Source organism: Phalaenopsis equestris, unplaced genomic scaffold (genome assembly GCF_001263595.1).
Source record: "Phalaenopsis equestris unplaced genomic scaffold, ASM126359v1 Scaffold000194, whole genome shotgun sequence".
Classification (NCBI taxonomy): Eukaryota; Viridiplantae; Streptophyta; class Magnoliopsida; order Asparagales; family Orchidaceae; genus Phalaenopsis; species Phalaenopsis equestris.
In genome coordinates this window covers 26,623-45,527 of record NW_018164636.1, presented here as the reverse complement: position 1 = coordinate 45,527, position 18,905 = coordinate 26,623, and the positions used below count along the sequence as shown (strand labels likewise).

At 33.3% G+C, this 18,905-nt stretch overlaps 1 protein-coding gene across 1 annotated transcript in view; it reads right to left on the bottom strand.

Moving 5' to 3' along the window:
* LOC110022506 overlaps nucleotides 1–18,209 on the bottom strand; it is a 30,707-nt gene extending 12,498 nt beyond the window's left edge. The window contains exons 1-3 of the mRNA XM_020721475.1: nucleotides 18,171–18,209; nucleotides 16,309–16,499; nucleotides 10,155–10,207 (exon numbers count right to left, since the gene is read on the bottom strand). Coding sequence (XP_020577134.1) covers nucleotides 10,155–10,207; nucleotides 16,309–16,453 — 198 coding nt within the window. The 5' untranslated portion in view covers nucleotides 16,454–16,499; nucleotides 18,171–18,209. The remainder of the gene's footprint in view (nucleotides 1–10,154; nucleotides 10,208–16,308; nucleotides 16,500–18,170) is intronic.
* Nucleotides 18,210–18,905: the final 696 nt, after the last annotated feature.

Genomic DNA, 18,905 nt, shown 5'->3' with positions numbered 1-18,905 from the left:
ATTCCTTTTAATATATATATATATATAGTATTATTTTTATGTTTCTTTGAGAATTTGTGGACATTGTCTATATATGTCTGCACTGATATTAGTGGGTCGATTTGCCTGTTCCTACCCTTCTTCATTCCATCAGAACATTTTGGTAGAAAACCTTCTAGCATACCTAAAGGTTTGATGTCAAATAAGTTCTCAACTGGGGAAGGTTATGCACATGTTATTTAGAGCGATTATAGAAAATAACTATCAAAGGGCTCAACCGGTCACCATTTTTCAATTTTAAAATTGACAAGAAAGTTTTGCTACAAATACTATATGTTGCTAGAGAACACGTAGAAGTGTTTGTATGAATTGAAAAAATAGTGATTATAGATGAAGTCTTCTTGGTTAAGAGGTCTCACTGAGCTCTAATTATTCACTCGAGAACCCGATTTGACTAGCATGATTGAAGCAAAGAAAAAATATTTACTCGTAACTTACCTGGCATATAAATTTCAAGTTTATATCAGAAAATATGTATCTCCAATGTTTTAGTTCCTTCAAATAAGAAAAAAAGACTAATGAAAAAATTTCTTCCCCCAAAATATTCCTCCAGACTAAAGAAACAAGAGCAAACAAGTCAACCCACTAACATCAGTGCAGACATATATAAAACAAGTCCACAAAAATTTCTCAAAGAAACAAAAAAATAATACTCATATATATCCTTTCATAACTTCTTTTGGTTAATTATCTAAGTTATTTGTCATGTAAACTTCAAATTTGCATCAAAACATATACAATTCTAATGATAAAAATATTTCAAATTAAAAAAAAAACAAACATAAAAAATAAGTTCAACAAAAATTCTCCGTGATACAGCAAAACAATGCTCATATATCTTCCTCCCATAACTTCTCTTGATTGATCGTGAGAAAAATAGATGTTGCTAATTTATCTTTCATGATTCTCGAGATTTATCTAATCTTATTGCTTCAGATTGTTTGTGAACCCGTTGGTTTGTTGGTTTCCATTTACAGTGATGCTTTCGGAGTTTGCTTCGGTGACACATTTCACTTTTTACCAGAGAATACTTTCCTCTTGTCCAAGAAACAAGACTCCTTCAGATTGCGACTTTTTCCGTTTGGTTGATGACAATGATGAGTTCCCTCCAGACCGTGATCAGGCGAGGAGAGATGCTAACATGGAAAGAAGATTGCCCTGAATGCATGATTGTCGGGGATTGGAGACGAACATCATTCTAGACTTGCTGGTTTCCTCATTATTGTAGTTATATGTTTCAAAAAACTACTCACTTTTTTATGTTTTAGAGTATTTTATATTGCACTAATATTTTGTGGTAGTAAGACCTCTTTCTATAATTAAGTTGTGATTATTCTGAAAACTGCACTTATTCGAATCAGAAACAACAGCATAACAGATCTCCCAAACAGACTCATGCTTCTGCATTAACAACATTTTGACAGCTCCTAAAAAGCTACTTCTCCAGGAAGCAGCTTACAGCTTCTTGGAAAAGTAGCAGCCACCCCAAACACACCCTAAATTCCAGAAGAAATATATTCTAAAATATTAAATTATAACATAAACTCAAGAATGAGAGCAGTTAAACTTCAACCGCGCCACCTCTTTATTTTTTTCCTGCCATCGCCCATGCTACTGAAACCCTCGTTCCTCGAAACACTAGTCTCAATAGTCACACAATCATCCACAATTCGCGCAGCAATATACCTCTTTAAACCTCTGTCATAACTCTTGAGGCGGCAAAAATCATACTTCGCTGCCATCCTCATTGAATCGAGAAGAAGACAAACCCCAGCATTTTGAATGAAATAGTGGGATACTTTGTTAATGAAGTTCACGTCTCATTCCTCTACGTCAAAGCTCGCTGGAGAGAGTGATCCAGTAGTTGAGTCCATTGAAAGGAAGAAGTCAAAAATAGCCAAAGTAACAGAGATTGTCGAGATGTTTATTCTTTGTATATTTATGAGTTTAAAGTGTTTATTCTATAAATATAAGAGTTTAGGTGTGAACCATGTAAATTTGTTTGCTTTGAGTGTTATGTATGTAAAAACCACTTTAATTTATTAGATTTAACTGAAAATAGGACACTTAATAAAATACAATGGAGAAAAAAATTCATATTGTTGACCCCACTTAGTGAGATAAAAGCTTATTATTGTTATTGTTGTTGCTTCAGCATTCAAAACATGCAATTAAGCATGAAAAACATTAAAAAAAATTGTTTAACAAACATGATTCCAATTTTGATTTTTTTGGAAAAAAATGTTTTGCTTTCTAAAATTGTGAAAATGTTTGTAGTAGCGTTCACATGTTTCTGAAGCAAGCATAAGTAATTATTTTGACTGATGAAAATAAATCCTTAAATAATTAATTAGAAAATAAATTTGCACCAATAATTGCTAATTAAATAATTAATTATGAATATTAAGGATACATTAAGATTTTTCATAAAATCATTAATATATTATTATTATTATTATTATTATTTAGTTATGGTAATTAACACTGTCATTGTAGGGTTTCATGCCCCGGATGCAAAAAGTTGAGGGTTAAATTAGGTAGTCGAAAAAATTTTATCAAAAAAATTATGATATGAATCCCTTTAAATCATTGTTAGCCAACCCCACCTTACTATTTGTTGTTGTTTAGTTATGGTAATTAACATTGGGTTAAGAAATTAATTTACAAAAAACTAGACTACTTCAAATTAACTTTTATCTAGGCTAATTAGAGATGAATTATGGTTTTAATAACAATAAATTGGTATGGCATAATTTATTTAGCAAATTAAATTATAATTAACTATTTATTATTCTAATTTATCAACTAATTACAATTTTAATTAGGATCATTAATGTCTAAAATAGTAATTTATTTTATTTTTACAAATCAAATGTAAAGTATTTACTAACAATTGACTAGGGATAAAGATGGACATTTCATTTAATTATGGCTTAAATACTTTGGATACTTAAAACTTAGATTTGGTTAATTATAAATTAAATAGTTAGATATGTTGGTCAAACATAGGTTACTAGTATTTTATTTTTTATGTTGAAACAAGTTTTGTATTGTTAATTTGAGAAAACAAATAAGTAAAACATCAAAAAATGTGCTTGCCTTTAGTGAAAAGTAAAAACAAAAACAAAGCTCATCCAAATATAGCCTAAGAATTTCAAATATAGTGCTACACCATCTAGACCATCCAATGAAGACATTTAGACATGGTATATCAAACACTTGATAAATAAGCATTCGTGGTATACGAAACTTCCGCTAATAAAAGATTTGGGAAGAAATTGATCTATCTCAAAGAAGTTATTTTCATGACTTGAATATGGAATCTCTAAACAAAACTAATGAAAACAAACAATTGGCCAATTGTAGAATCATTTTTCTACCTATAATTCAACGAGATAGATTAAAAACAATTATCCTAATTTTTATCTTGAAAACTTAAAGTATGCAATTTTTTTCTATGCGTGTATTTGAAAAATAGCCTACTTCTGATAATACAAGATCGAATGTGGATGAAAATGAATAAGGTGATTTTGTATTTGAAGACATATTGAATTCTCCATATCTATGTTTCTATAGACATATCTCTCTCTATATATATATATATATATATATATATATATATATGTCTATAGAAACATAGATATGGAGAATTCAATGTCTTCAAATACAAAATCACCTTATTCATTTTCATCCACATTACTAAAGACTAATAGAGCTCTATTACTTCTTCATAATTTGTTTATCCATTAAGCATTTATAAAATTATAGATGTTCAAACAAATAGGGATATGCATTAACCATATATGAAATTGAAAAAAAGGCCAAACCATCATCACAAATGTAGCAAAGGAGCCCTGGGCTCCATGCTTAAAATATAAAACCAAACAAAAAACACCCAACACAGTCCCCCAGCCAGTAACCAGAGAAAGACCCCAGCTCCACAACCACAACCACCAACAAATAGGGAGCCTTGGGCCTCCCAAATAAAAACAGATACATCCAACACAACTCCCCAGCCTGTAACCCGAGAAAACCCCAGCTCGACAGCCACAGCCAGCAACCAATAGGGAGCCCTGGGCCTCCCAAATAAAACACAACAGATATAGAAAAGGAGTTCTGGACCTCCATGCCAATGATAAATAGCCATATTCCCAGAGCATCGCACCTTCAAATTACCCAGAAATGAGTGAGTGAGAGAGAAGTCCAGCCTAATTAAAACATGGGTCGATCCAAGTCAGTCGGCCACCCATAATTCATCAAGATGAGACATTTCTATGAATAAAAGGAGCATCAATATTATCACCAACCAGCAGAGTATAAAGGGTAGGGGGAGTAGCTCCCACCCTACAAATTTGACTAGAGCCACCCAAATTAGCAAGCCAATTTGCGGGTTGATTACCCTCTCGATAGATGAAATTTCATATAACATTCATATTAGAAACTAACCCTTTAATCCTCCTAATATAACAAAGAATATCCCATGGGGTGTCGGCACCAATAGTTAAAATATCAATCAAGATACGATTGTTACATTCAAAAATAATATACTTCCAACTGAGAAAATGAGCCAATAATGCAGCAGTTAAAATAGCTTGAGCCTCAGCCTCAATAGGGGAGTTCGCATGAAAAGGAGAAGAGAAGAAGAGTATACACTTTCCGTGGTGATTCCTAGCAATGCCCCCACATCCAGCACTAGAGACTTTCCAACTCCCAATATTAAATTTAATCCACCCTCTAGGGGGTGGAGTCCATTTGACCAAGGTAGGTGGAGGCAGGAGTTTCCTTACCTCCAAATTCGTATGCCCCAAAGCAAGAAAATAATTAATTCCCGAAAAGAAAGCTTTTTTGGAATTCTCAAATCTTCATAATTTATTAACGTAAGAAATGATATTAGTGAAAACCATCATTTTGTGAAATTCCTTACCCTCATGAATAGTATCGTTCTGAGTCATCCAGATAAACCAACAATGATATAAGGATAGATTTGTCAAAAGTGTTTCTTCTTACAGTTCGGATTGCAACTCAAGGTGGTGAGAAAAAGATTCCTCTCAGGAGAAATAATAGTACCAAACCATAACCCAGCCCTCCAAATAAATAAAGAAAAGGGGCATGAGAAAAAGAATAAATAAAGAAAAGGGGGCATGAGAAAAAGGTATGCTCAATGGTCTCCTCCGCCATAAGGCACAAGCAACACCTGGAGGTCATTCTCAAACCCATTCTCAAATCTTTCATCTTAAGAATATCATCACAAGGTATGATAGAATGAAAAATACGCCAAGCCAAGAAAGACATCGACGGGCTTAAAGCCCAACTCCACACCCCCTCTCCCCAAGGGGTGTTTCGAAAATTATAACGAGAGGCATATAAGGATTTAGTAATATAGCTCGTCATGGGTAATTTCAAATAAGGAGTATCATGCAGATGAGAATCAAAAGGTATGGTGGAAATGAAAGTAGCTCCCTCCAGCCCCAATATATTAGTAAGAAAAGGGAGGTTCCAATGGTCGTCAATCCAAGCATCCAAAACTTTGAGGTTAGAAAACCTCATATCCCTCGTATTCAGCAAAACATGAGACCAACAATCGTGCCAGAAAGATAGGTTACCTCGACCCACCTCCCAATAAATGTAGTTCTTTGTCCAATCTCTAACAGTAAGCAGTCTCTTCCACATCGTGGAATTGCCTAACAGCCAATTCGTCAAAGCAAGATGAGAAAAACGACAATACTTTCCATGCATGAAGTTAGCCCATAAAGACTCTTTTCTCCTGAAATTAAACCATTGCTTGAAAACATTGATATATGTAATATAATGCAGAGATTTGAAACCCAGCCCACCAGCGCTTACGGGTTTACAAACATCCTTCCAAGGTAACCATCTTCTACCAGAATGATTTCCCACCCATAAGAACTTATTGAAACATCTTTCAAGAGTCGTAATAGTGTTTTTTTTGGGTTGGAGAATTTGAAGAATATACAAAGGAAGTGAATGAAGAATACTCCTAAGCAGTGTAATACGTCCCCCAAAGGAGAGGAAATTATTTTTTCAATCCAAGATTCTTTTCCGAATCTTTTCCACCATCTCGTCAAACTGTATACGTCTCTTCCTGCCCTTAAGGATAAAAACCCCTAGATATTTAAGTGGAAGTGTAGAGAGGGGGAAACCCGTAAAATTAGCTATCCAGGAGGCACTAGAACGATTAACCATGTTCCCCAGATACATATTGCATTTATTAGCATTGAAAGAGAGGCCCGAGACAAATTGAAAATCAACCATGACATTATGAATCTCCACGCCGTATTCTTGCTAGCATTAGAAAATAGGATCATATCATCGGCATAAGCTAAGTGAGATACCATCATGTTAGATTTATGAGCATATTGCAACTTGGGGTTCCTCCTGAAAAGATTGTTAAGAAGACTGGAGAGATAGTCAAAAATTAAAATATATATAGTAGGGGATAGAGGATCTCCCTGCTTAATCCCACGGCCCGCACTAAAAAAGCCTCGAGATTTGCTATTAATGAGAATGTTGTACTTATTACAATGAAGTCAGGAATTTATAAGTTTGCAGAACTCTTGAGAGAAGCCACGAGCATGAAGAATCTTCAAAATAAACTCCCAACTAATCGAATCATAAGCCTTACGAATATCCAGTTTAGTAATCATGTTGCCCCCAAAAGAAATAGAATTTCACCGGATTGGGATCATAATCCTTTTAAATTTAATTCTCCCCCTTTTATAAGGGTAGTTTTTATATATAAAATAAATATCTGCCATCATTTAAGTTAAAAACTTACATGGAGATTTTCTCCCCAAAGACAAATGATTGTTCAACGAATGGAATGCAACTCAAGAGTTATCATTGGCCCCTATTCTCTTGTCCTAGTGAACTTCTATTTTGGCATTCGTATTACGTGTACTCGTACTTGACCATTAATACTCGATCTCTTATATTCAATTGCTCGAGCTCAATCGGCGTACGTCCAAATTGGCAAAACTGGGCCATTATGTCATTTGTATTTTGGGTTGGATCCTTTAACAAGCCAAGATCGGGAAGGTGGCTCATTTAGATAGATTCATGTTCGTATTGTTCTATATTAGTTGCTTTTGGCTGTACATATAGATACATATATAAAGAGAGAGAAGCGTGTGATCATTTTTTCTTATTTGATCAAAATCATCCATCAAAAAATTTCATCATCCGTGAAATAATCAAAATGATAAAAAAAAATGCATAAAATCTGTGGTGAATTCCACGCCTTCTTATACCCTTGCCAGAATAATTTCTCTTTTCAATATTGAATTACACATTGCATAAAAATTCTTCTTAAAAAAATTTTGAACGCTCTTTCTTCTTTCAAATCATAATAATTATTATTAAAAACTGATATCACAGACTATGACATTTCAAGTCATTTTCACGACATTTCCATGTTATAGCTAAGAAATAATGCGGTTTCCATTTCTCACCTCAAAATCCAAATAGGAAGAGATAGAGTGCAATTGTGTAGTCCCTAACCGTGAGGGACCTCTAGACAACCAATGCCCACTTCACTCTATTAGAAGAACAGCCAAAATGGTTTCATATGACCGTGCTAAGTCAAGATAACTTTACAAGCCTAATAGGAGGAAATGATGCATCACCAACTAAAACAACAGGAAAAGAATAAAACAATTCATTACAACTCCACTTATTTGGTAAGAATAGATGAAGAGAAAAAAGTGCTTTGTTACTAAGAGAAGCATCTCAAAGCTTTTTCCCATTCACTACCTCTTATGTAGACTCATTCAATCTACATCCCTTAGGCATTTTTTAAAATTATTGACTTTTTTTTTGTCATTTTAATGCTCAGTTCTGCATTTTTCAACCTTTGCTGAACTGAAATTTGGCCAAAGCATTTTTTTTTAAATGGCAAAAACATGATCATCATCATTGTTGTTTTATAGAAATTACTATCAGAGCACTCCATTATACATCCTCATATCATATATACTCCTGAGGCATGTCTCCATTTTAAACACCCAAGCTTAACTCTCAAAATTGCACTCCGTTTAAATCTCCATTTTTCTATATAATAGATTCAATGTAAATAAAACTATCACAGAATCACTTTCTCTTCTCATAAAATAGATTAGTAATGGTTATTATCATGACTTATTAAAATTGCATGTCATATACTCAGTTGTTCTACTAAGTCTAAATCTATATATTTTAATTTTTTTTCATCGTCAGATTTTTCACTTAAATCGTCTAAAAAACTTTCATTTTTCCCATTCTATATGACCGTGTTATTATTGGGGGTGGGGGCGGGGATGATGAGAACTAATAATTGACGTTGTTCAGCTACTTCGCTTTCAAAAATCTAACATATTATAATTTTAAGTTGCTGCATTTGTATGCATACCTTAACTTTTATGTATTTATAAACTTAACATTTAAACTTTAAATTTTATATTTATAGCACTCTAATCTTTAATATCGCATAAAAAAATATCACTATTATTAATTTTCTAAAATAGCAAAATATATTTTCATACACAAGTATATATTATTATAAATGTAAAAATAAAAGTTTGGGTGTTATATATGCAGATACACATGAATTGTATGGTATATTGTAAATCTTCATTTTAATTTTGCAGGAAAAGAAAGATGAGAAGCGCTGTGATAAGAAAGGAGTTCCTCCATGACTTCACAACATAAACGCTACGCTTACTAACAAATTGTTATTCTCTATTGATAATAAAGAATTTAATTCTTACCAAAAAGCATAGCACCGCAACATTATTAAACTCACTTTTTTAACATTTTCAGTGATAAGTAACCATGTTAGGATCCAAACTCGATTTTTTTTAGATCCAAAGTAATGAGTTTCATGAGCATACCACTCTTCGTTTGCTTCATTTTAGGGCTCACCATCCATACAAAAAGAAAATCCTCAAAATACATCATTACATTTGTAAGTAGAAAAAATCCAATAAAATTAAAAGTAACACCAAGCAATGTGAAATCTTATGAATTGTATTTTGAACAGCCATTACTCTTACTAGTTAACCAGTTTTCTAATAACTTATACACGCAGGAAGTTAATGCAGAAGTATTGTATTTTATTTTTCTCTTAATAATATGCTCTTTCATACTTAAGTGACAGGTACATTATGCACATCCCTTTACAGCATGAGCTAAATAAAAAATATTAGTAAAAGAACATAAACAAAAAACATGATATGTTTAGGAGTAATTATTTTGTTAACAAAGTCAGCATCAAGTAATGCAAAAAGAACAAAATTAATTTATTTAGAAGCAAATAACCACTAATCATTGCAATGCAATACATTGCAAGGGCCATCTTTAGATTTGTTAGTCCATGGTTGAAAATATTGTTAGGTTTGGATGTCAGAAGAGCACTTTTTAATTAGGCATTTAAATTCATATCACCCAATTCCTACGTATTTACATATCTAGCACCTAAACTTTGCTTTTAACATTTATGCCACCAAAATCTTTCATATCACATCAAAAACATTATCATTTTAACTTTTAAAAAGTGAAATACACCATATAATAAAAGTGACTTTCTTTTCCTTTTTTGTAGGAGTTGAATCTGATACCTCCAATTTGGAGGTAAGGTACAATGCCATAGGGTTGCAAGCTCAATTGCTACAAAATTTAGTTAGTTAAAGCGAACATGCTTTCATTATATTACCCTCTAGTTAGCTATGGCTTTGACAAATTTATACCATTTTTAATTAATTTCACATACCCATATAATCTACAATGTCAATTGTAATGGATTATTTATTTTATTTCAAAATATATTGTGCAATTACGTTAATAGTATTACTTTTAAAAATAATTTATAATTTTCCATTGACCCAACATTTACATGATGACAAGACAATTAAACCCTATATCGATGACCCAAGCCCTCAAAACGATCATTTTCCTCAAAACCATCATTTTCTAGGCTGGGTTTTAACACTATTCTAAGGAACTTTGATAGACTGAAGATTAAAAACCAAAGAAATACGGATGATTGTTGCCAAGGTGCATTCCAATTCCAATAATCTTTTTAACGAGAAAATCTAGCAATTACTTAGGAACAACGAACTTACAGGTGGATTCATTCGATACTCTGGCTTCAGTACAACTTTAATACCCAATCCTGCTGTAGAAAGATAAAAAATCTTAATATCCTACAGAAAAAACCATTTACATAAAAGAAGTTCAATGTTTGAAAGAAATATGAAGGAAAAAAATAATAAATGACAAGCTTTTAACCCATTACTTGACAGGCAACAAAGGCTACTATTCATGTCCCTAAATGGACCTTAAAATGATCAGAAAGAGTAATAACAAAATGTCAGGCCAAATGAAACTAAGTCAAGCAATTTTAACCTATAAATAAGTTCAGGTTAGCCTGAAAATTAGATTTATTTCTAGATAAGATATATCAGATAAATAGATCAATTAAATCAATAGTTTTATGTTGAGTAGAACCACGTAGTTTCCATGTATCAAAAGAGCATGCAAGTGTAATAAGTTCAGACTAAAAGAATTTGGAATTGCCCAGGCCCACAACATAACGGAGTCAACCGACTGAGTTGCGGGGGCCACTGGGTTCCTAGGTTTGTGCCATTATCTAGTAACAGGACTACACGAGAGTCAAATCTCACAATTGATCTTTCACATTGTTGTTAGTTTCCATAACATTATGAATAAGACAATTTTATAAAGATATACTGTCCTTGTTAAAACAATCAAATGCAAAAAGGGTTGTGGGGTTGTATGACATACATAAGCTAAACAATCATGAAGAAAAGATATGAGGGACTTTTGTAGATCAAAGAATTGAAAAATCACAGAAAAAGACACAGAAGTAACAAGTTTAACAAAGGAAAATCTTTTTTGATTTATGAGACATTATGGTCATTAAATTCAATTATATATAAATTATTTATCTGCTCAAACTGCCCACAGATCCTATCTAAAATGTATGGTGTTAAGTGAAAAAAAAAAGTGCCAATTTTAGGTATATTGGAACAATTGTTGTCATAGAGAAACATCATGGAAGCCCAACTTAACAGGAAAATAATATTGCCCTGTTAGATGAGATCTGAATGTTGACAATGAAAATATGCACAAGAAAATAAGTAGTAGTACATGTAGTAATTTTTTAGCACAGAAGTAAATCTAACAAGAATAAGTTACTATAATATATATATATATATATAACCCATTCATATCGACTGTGGAATGTTGTTTGTGAACTTAGTTTCAACATTTGTTGATCACCATAGAAAAGTTTAAAAAGGCAAAAACGGGAATCGAGACGAATTGCCTTAGCAAGGAGACGCATGAGCCTCAAAGCGGATCGTGTAAGCCTCAAAAAAAAAAAAACAAAACTCAAAAAATTAAAAATATTTCATAAATATGATATAAATCATTAATATGGTGATTTAGTTTACTATCATAAAAAAAAACTGTAATTCTTAATCTTAAAAATTGATATAAAATAGTAGTTTGAAATGCTATTTTAAGTAAACAATGACTTAAAATTTAAATATTCTATAAGGTTCAAGATCTATAGTGGCCTCATCATTGCTTTCATCATCTTAGAAAAATCATCATATTTATTATTATTCAATGATGCCTTATGCCAAATTTTAAAATGTTTTTTTGTATATTCATAGTGGCCTCATCATAAAGACTTAGAAGCAAAATCTAAAATGTGAGATCAACTATATTGTTAGGATAACAAAAACCAGTTCTGTTGTTTGAATAACAAAAAAGTTACTAAAAAGAAAACTTAAAGTCTAAGAGAAATAAGAACCTTAATAAAATACAAGTTAAAGTTGTAAATTTAAATATTTTATGAGGTTCAAAATCTATAGTGGCCTCATCATTGCTTCGTCATCTCACAAAAATCAGTGTATTTATTATTATCTAATAATGCCTTTTTGATGAGCGTCGATCATCTGGTGATCCGATTAGGAGATTAGATGTTTTAGATTTGATTTATGTTAAGAAAGGTTGAGGTAGACCTAGGAAGACTTGGGCTTATTCTATAAAAAAAATGATCTTAATTTATTAGAACTAAATGAAAATATGACCCTAAATAGGACGCAATGGAGAAAAATGATTCATGTAGCCAACCCCACGTAGTGGGATTAAGGCTTTGTTGTTGTTGTTATTGTTGTAATGTCTTTTTGACAAAATTTAAATATTATTTTATTCTTAGTGGCCTCATGAAGGATTGCGTTAGGTAGTAAATACCCAGCGTAAAACTTGTCAAAAAATCATGACATGAATCTTTTTTATCATTGTGTAAGCGTTAAGGCATCCCCTGGAAGCGACGCGTTATATGGTCTGAATACAGTGAAAAGTATGCACAGGTCGCTATATCGACGCCCATGTATAGTGTCAAATAAGCAAGGGTTCTCACGTTACGGATGGATGCGGGTAACGAAGTTAGTTCATGAAACTAATGAAACTAATATTATGATAGGATCTTGAAATATAGGTACTTTTAATGGTAAATTAATGGAATTAGTTGATATTATGATTCATAGAAATTTTAATATCTTATATATTCAAGAAGCTAAATGGGTTGAATAAAAGGCTAAGGAGATTGATAACTTAAGTTTTTAACATTGGTACTCTAGTAAAAGTCGCACTAGAAATGGTGTAGGTGTAATTATAGATAAGAGTTTGAAAAATAATGTTGTAAAAATTAATAGAGTTGGAGATAGAATTATAGCCCTTAATATTATTATTGATATTAATATTTTTAATATTATAAGTGTTTATACTCCTCAAGTAGGATATAGGGTCTAAAGATAAATTCTAAAATGAATTAATACAAATGATATCTCTTGAAGAAAGATTTTTTGTTGGAGGAGATTTAAATGGACATGTCGATAAAGTGGTAGAAGATTTCAGAAATATTCATGATAGCTATGATTTTGGAGTGACTAATGAAGAAGAAAGAATCATTTTAGAATTTGCTTATGCGTGTGATTTTGTTATTACCAAAACTTTATTCAAGCGAAGAGATGAGCATCTTATTACTTATAATAACGGATTTAATAAAACATAAATTGATTATTTTCTTATGAGAAGAAGAGATCGTCGACATTGTAAAGATTGTAAGGTCATTCCAAGTGAGAATTTAAGTTACCAACGTCGATTATTAGTTCAAAATTTAAGATGAAGAGTTGTAAAATAAAGAATACAAAGACCATCATCCTAGAATTAGATGGAAGAACCTAAAAGATACAAAAAAAATTATTTTTATGAGTAAAATGCAAGATTTCAAAATTTGGGATGTTCATGAAAAATGAAATGTTATGTGTGATAAAGTAACAAACATTATTAAACAAGTAGTAAAACATGTACTTAGAAAATCAAAAAGAAAAAGTTTCTATGAATAAAGATAGTTGGTGGTGGAATAATAATGTGCAAGAAAAAATTAAATATAAGAGGTTATGTTATAAAAATTGGTTTAAATGTAAAAGCTTAGAGAACTGAAAAAAATATCAAACGACCCGCAGAGAGTCTAAAAGAACAATCTGTGACGCTAAAAATTCTGTTTTTAGTGATCTTTATAATATATTATACACTAAGGAGGGTGAAAATATATGAATAAACTAGCCAAAAAAATAGAAAATAAAAGTAAAGAATTAACTCAAGTGTATTAAAGATGAAAATCAAGAGGTGTTTTTCTTAGAAAAAATATTTAGCATAGATAGGTGAGTTATTTTGATAAAATTTTTAATGAAGTTTCTAGAAATACGATCGACCTTAATGATCTTAATATCGTTAATAATAATATAACGTTTCATTTTTATCATCACATAAATAAAAAATAAGTTGAGGAGGCTTTAAGGAAAACCAATGGTGGAAAGTCTGTAAGACGTGATAGTATCCTAATTGAAGTGTGAAAATATATATGAGATTTGGGAGTTTCTTAGCTTACTAAACTCTTTAATATTATTTTAAAAACTAAAAAATTTCTAAGGAGTGGAGGAAGAGTATTTTGGTCCCCATTTTTAAAAATAAAAGAAATGCACAAGATTGTGCAAATTATAGTAGAATTAAGTTGATGTGTCATATTTTAAAATTATGGAAGAGAGTAATTGAACAAAGGTTAAGACATATCACAAAAATTTCTCATAATCAATTTGGATTTATGTCGAGCAGGTCTACTATGGAAGCTATACATTTATTGAGAGGTATGATGGAGAAATTCAAAGAAAATAAAGAGGATCTACATCTAATTTTTATTGATTTAGAAAAAGCTTAAGATAAAGTTCCAAGATATATCCTTTGGAGATTTCTTGAGAAGAAAGGAGTTGATATGACTTATATTCAAGTCATTAAAGATATGTATACAATAGTTGTTACTTGTGTTCAAATAGAAGGAGGATTGAACAAATATTTTCCTATTTCTGTTCTTTTACATCAACGATTGGATTTAAGCCCACATCTTTTTTCTTTAGGTATGGATGGTCTTACTGGCCACTACAGAAGGATGTACCTTGGTGTATATTTTTTTCTGATGAAATCTTCCCGTGCATAAGACGAGAAAAAGCCCAAGAAAAACTTGAATTATGAAGGTCTACATTGGAGTTTAAAGGCCTTCATTTGAGTAGAACTAAAATTGAATACATGGAATGTAATTTAGTAGTAGTAGCTCTAGTGACATAAGTGTAACCTTGGGTGATCAAATTATTAAAAGGTGTGAACGATTTAGATATCCTGGATCTGTTGTTCAAGGCGATGGTGATATAGATGGGAATGTTAATAGTAGAATTTAAGTCGGTTGGTTGAAATGGAAATGGAAGAATGTACCACTTAGACTAAAAGGAAAATTTTGCAAGATGGTGGTGAGACCTACAATGGTCTATGGCGTTGAATGTTGTCCTTTAAAAAAGAAGCATAATACTAATTTAAGTGTTGTCGGCATGAGAATGATTAGGTGGATGAGTGGCTTTACACTTAGAGACAAAATGCGAAATGAATATATCCGTGATAGGGTTGGTGTAGCTCCACTGACGGACAAAATTAGAGAGAGTCATTTAGAGGCAAGAGTAGAGAGTCATCCTAGATGATTTGGTCAAATTAAACGTCGATCATCTAATGATCCAATTAGGAGAGTAAATGTTTTACTTTATTGTTGTCATTGTCACTGTTAAAAATGGCAGAGGTAGACCTAGAAAGACTTGGGCTTATCGTATAAAAAATGATCTTTAAATTATTAGAATTAAATGAAAATATGACGTTCAATACGACGCAATGGAAAAAAAGGATTCATGTAGCCGACCCCACTTGGTGGGATAAAGGTTTGTTGTCGTTGTTGTACAACTCTCTAGCTAGTTTCATTATCTCGGTCATATTTTGGACTTAACAGCCCCATTGAATTGTGCCTCATGACAAAAACTTAGAAGTAAATTTTACAATGCGAGATCAGCTATGTTGTTAGGATAACATACATCAGTTATGTTGTTTGGATAACAAAAAAGGTTCTAACAAGAAAACTGAAAGTATAAGAGAAATAAGAACCTTAAGATCAATACAAGGTGAAGTTGTAAGTTTGGAAAAACAAAATATAGTGCAAAATAGTTATATTAGATGATGTAAAAGACTTATCGAATATAATGTTTGTAGAAGATAGACGAATAATGATTGGGTCTAGTATAACAAAGAATAGACGATTGCACCAAAAAACCAAGCAAGATGATCAACGTGAAAGAAATATGAAGTGCAAGCATACAAAAAAAATAGTATGGCCCAAAATTCTTCTACAAGCTACAATTAACAGCACTAGCAGTACTCAGCAAGAATAATGGAGGCGATGGATTCATAAAGCTTATAAGAATCAATGGGAAAGTCAATAAAGTTGATTTCATTTGAATATTCCACAATAAAATCATGTGAGGCTGTTGTTAATTCATTCAATAAGAGTAAATACATAAATGGTCACCGATGACCCCTACAAAGGGCTCAAAAGAAAAAGGGCTTAAAAGAAGAAATCAAATGCCTCATCAAACAATTATCTCAAAGAAAAACCCATTCCCAACTAAATCAAGAGATACGCGAATAAAAGGATAGTCTTACTCAGTCCAATGCCATTCATATACAGCAAAGTAGAAACCTTAGATATTTCCGACCGCCCAGGTATTCTGGGGGTTCTATTAATGGCGATCTAGACGGAAACTCCCAGACCTCTCTTAAAGAGCGATTAAAGCGGTTGGTTACGAAGCTTACATACGACAGGTGGAGCAGGTTGGCTGTAGGGAGGTCCACGGCCGACTGCTTGCGGAGCAGCAGGGCCGACTCTCGGGTAAAAGGATGATCCGGCGCCTGCAGGGCGGTAGGGCGGAGCAGCACGATTCCGATAGTCGTAATCCATTGGCGCGGATATGGAAGGACGCAAGAGTTGGACTCTCAAGCCTCGGCTGCGAGAAAAAGCGAAAAATAATATTTTTTCATCATCCTTCGCATCGCTGAAACCTTCAACTTATAAGTCAGGCCGATGATCCATATAAAACCACATAAGAAACAGAGATTGCGCATCGACGCGAAGTTTAATGTTATTTATTTACCTCGTAAAGAATTATACAAGCGTAACACAGGGCTTAGCCCAAGCAAAGTAATATACTGTGTGCATGTAATCAAAAGGGTAATAAGCCAAAGTGTTTGTTTGCATCGTCAAAGAAAAGCCATATCATTGAACCCTGGAGTAAACTATCAAGATAGTCCCCTAATTATTCACATGGGGTCACTTACCACACTTAGCACACAATTCTTATGTATTTACATATCACACCCTTAACCCGAAGCTAGTCTTCCCTTCATGCTCCTCCCTTCATATACAATCGCGTCAACAAAAAATTATTAGGTGTGAAGTAAGCACATGTGAATTTTGTTATATTTTAGTTGTGATGATTGTATTAATATAACTAAAGTGCAATCATATGCATATGTTCCATGTCTAGGTTTGCTAGGGACGACAATGGAGATTTATTTTCCACAAGGCATTCGACTCTCCCATCCAAATCCATGCTGAGAATCGAGAGATACAGGGAATGCATTTTAGGTGATGGGAACGAATAACATTATACCATAAACCATAATTTGAATATTGTTCATTGAATTCCCTATTTGTAACATGGTATTGTAATATATATACAGAGCATAGAAAAGTTCTAGAAATTAATTCATAACAGAATGTTATAATATGTGTCTATAACCATTGGGGACCACATAGGCGTTAACATTCCTTAGATAGTGGTGTAGTGTTGCTAATAATCATTCCTTAGGTATTGATGTAGAGCTGCTAATACCCCCATGCAAGCTGATGGTTCTTGGCAGAACTGTAAGCTTGGTGGGAAGTTCATGAAATTTGCGTTTTGCAAGAGCTTTCATAAGTATATCGACAGGTTGATACTGAGTTTGAATGTACTCAATTTGCACAACTTTGGAGTTGATGTGGTCGTGTATAAAATGATAATCAACCTCTATGTATTTGGTCCGAAAAATAGCATTTTTGGCGAGTGAGATAGTCGATATGTTATCACAATAAAGAGGATTTGGATGTTGAAAATGGATGCCAAATTTCTAAAGAAGACGACATTACAATATAATATCGGTGATAGTTGTAGCCAGTGCCTTGTACTCTGCCTCCGTCGACGATCTTGCCATTGTTGATTGTTTCTTTACTTTCCAAAAAATTAGAGTATCTCCAAGAAAAGAGCATACCCCAGTAGTAGATTTTCGATCAAAGTGATCCCCAGCCCAATCAACATCGGCGTAGGAGCGAAGATGAAGATCCCCGACGTGTAGTTCCATGCCAAAATGACTTGTGTATTTCAGATATCTAAGCGGATGTGTTAGGAGTTTGTAGGGAGTTGTGGCCGGAGAATACATGTGTTGGCATAATAAGTTTACAACATAGGCTATGTCTGGGCGGGTGACGGTAACATATTGAAGGGAGTCGATTAATTAGCAGTAAAGTGTAGGGTTTTGGAATGGTGTGGTATCTATGGAGGAGGTCCGTTGAAATAATGTTATAGGAGTGTTAAGAGGTGTGCAATTCTGCATCCGTATGAAGAAGTTGAAGAACATACCTTTCTTGGCTGAGGTAATAGGAGCTCGCAGATTTTTTTACTTCAATACGGAGGAAGCACCCTATCGAACCTAGATGCTTCAACTTGAATGTGGTGAACATCCTGTTGGTCAGCTTGGAAATCTCCATGGAGTTGTTGTCGGTAATGAAAATACAATCAACACAGACGAGCACAAATATTTGAATATTTTTTTGACAATATAAGAGTGAACCTTCACGGCATTATGCAAGGTGGAGTTCGCGAACAGGAGCTCGTGTGCAGTTACCGCGAACAGGAGCATTTGCAACCCGTCTCAGAATCATAAAATACAGCTCTTAAACTTACAAACTCTAATTATAAAAACTTACAAGAGAAGGTAATAAACTACTGTTGTGAGATATGTACTTCCTGACATAGAAAGTTTTTGTTCGCCCTAATTTTTTCAACAAGTGGTATCAGAGCCAGGTTAGAGGGCAAGGAAGAAATTTCGTGCGTGAGGAAGAAATTCTCGGCGGCAGGAACGGCAGAGTTCTGCTAGGCTTCGGTCGGAGAAGAAGATCGACAGCTTCTTGCGTCTCTACGGCGCAGCTTCTTAAGTTCGGCGAGGAGGCTTCCGTTTCGCAAAGGAAGTTTCGCGAACAAGCGAGATCTGCGAAAGGCGAAGTTCGAGCAGGTTCGGCGCAGAGCTTTCGCGCGAAGGGCTCAGAATTCGGTTCGGAATCGTCGAACGGCGTGATAGGAGTTCGCGAGCAGGCC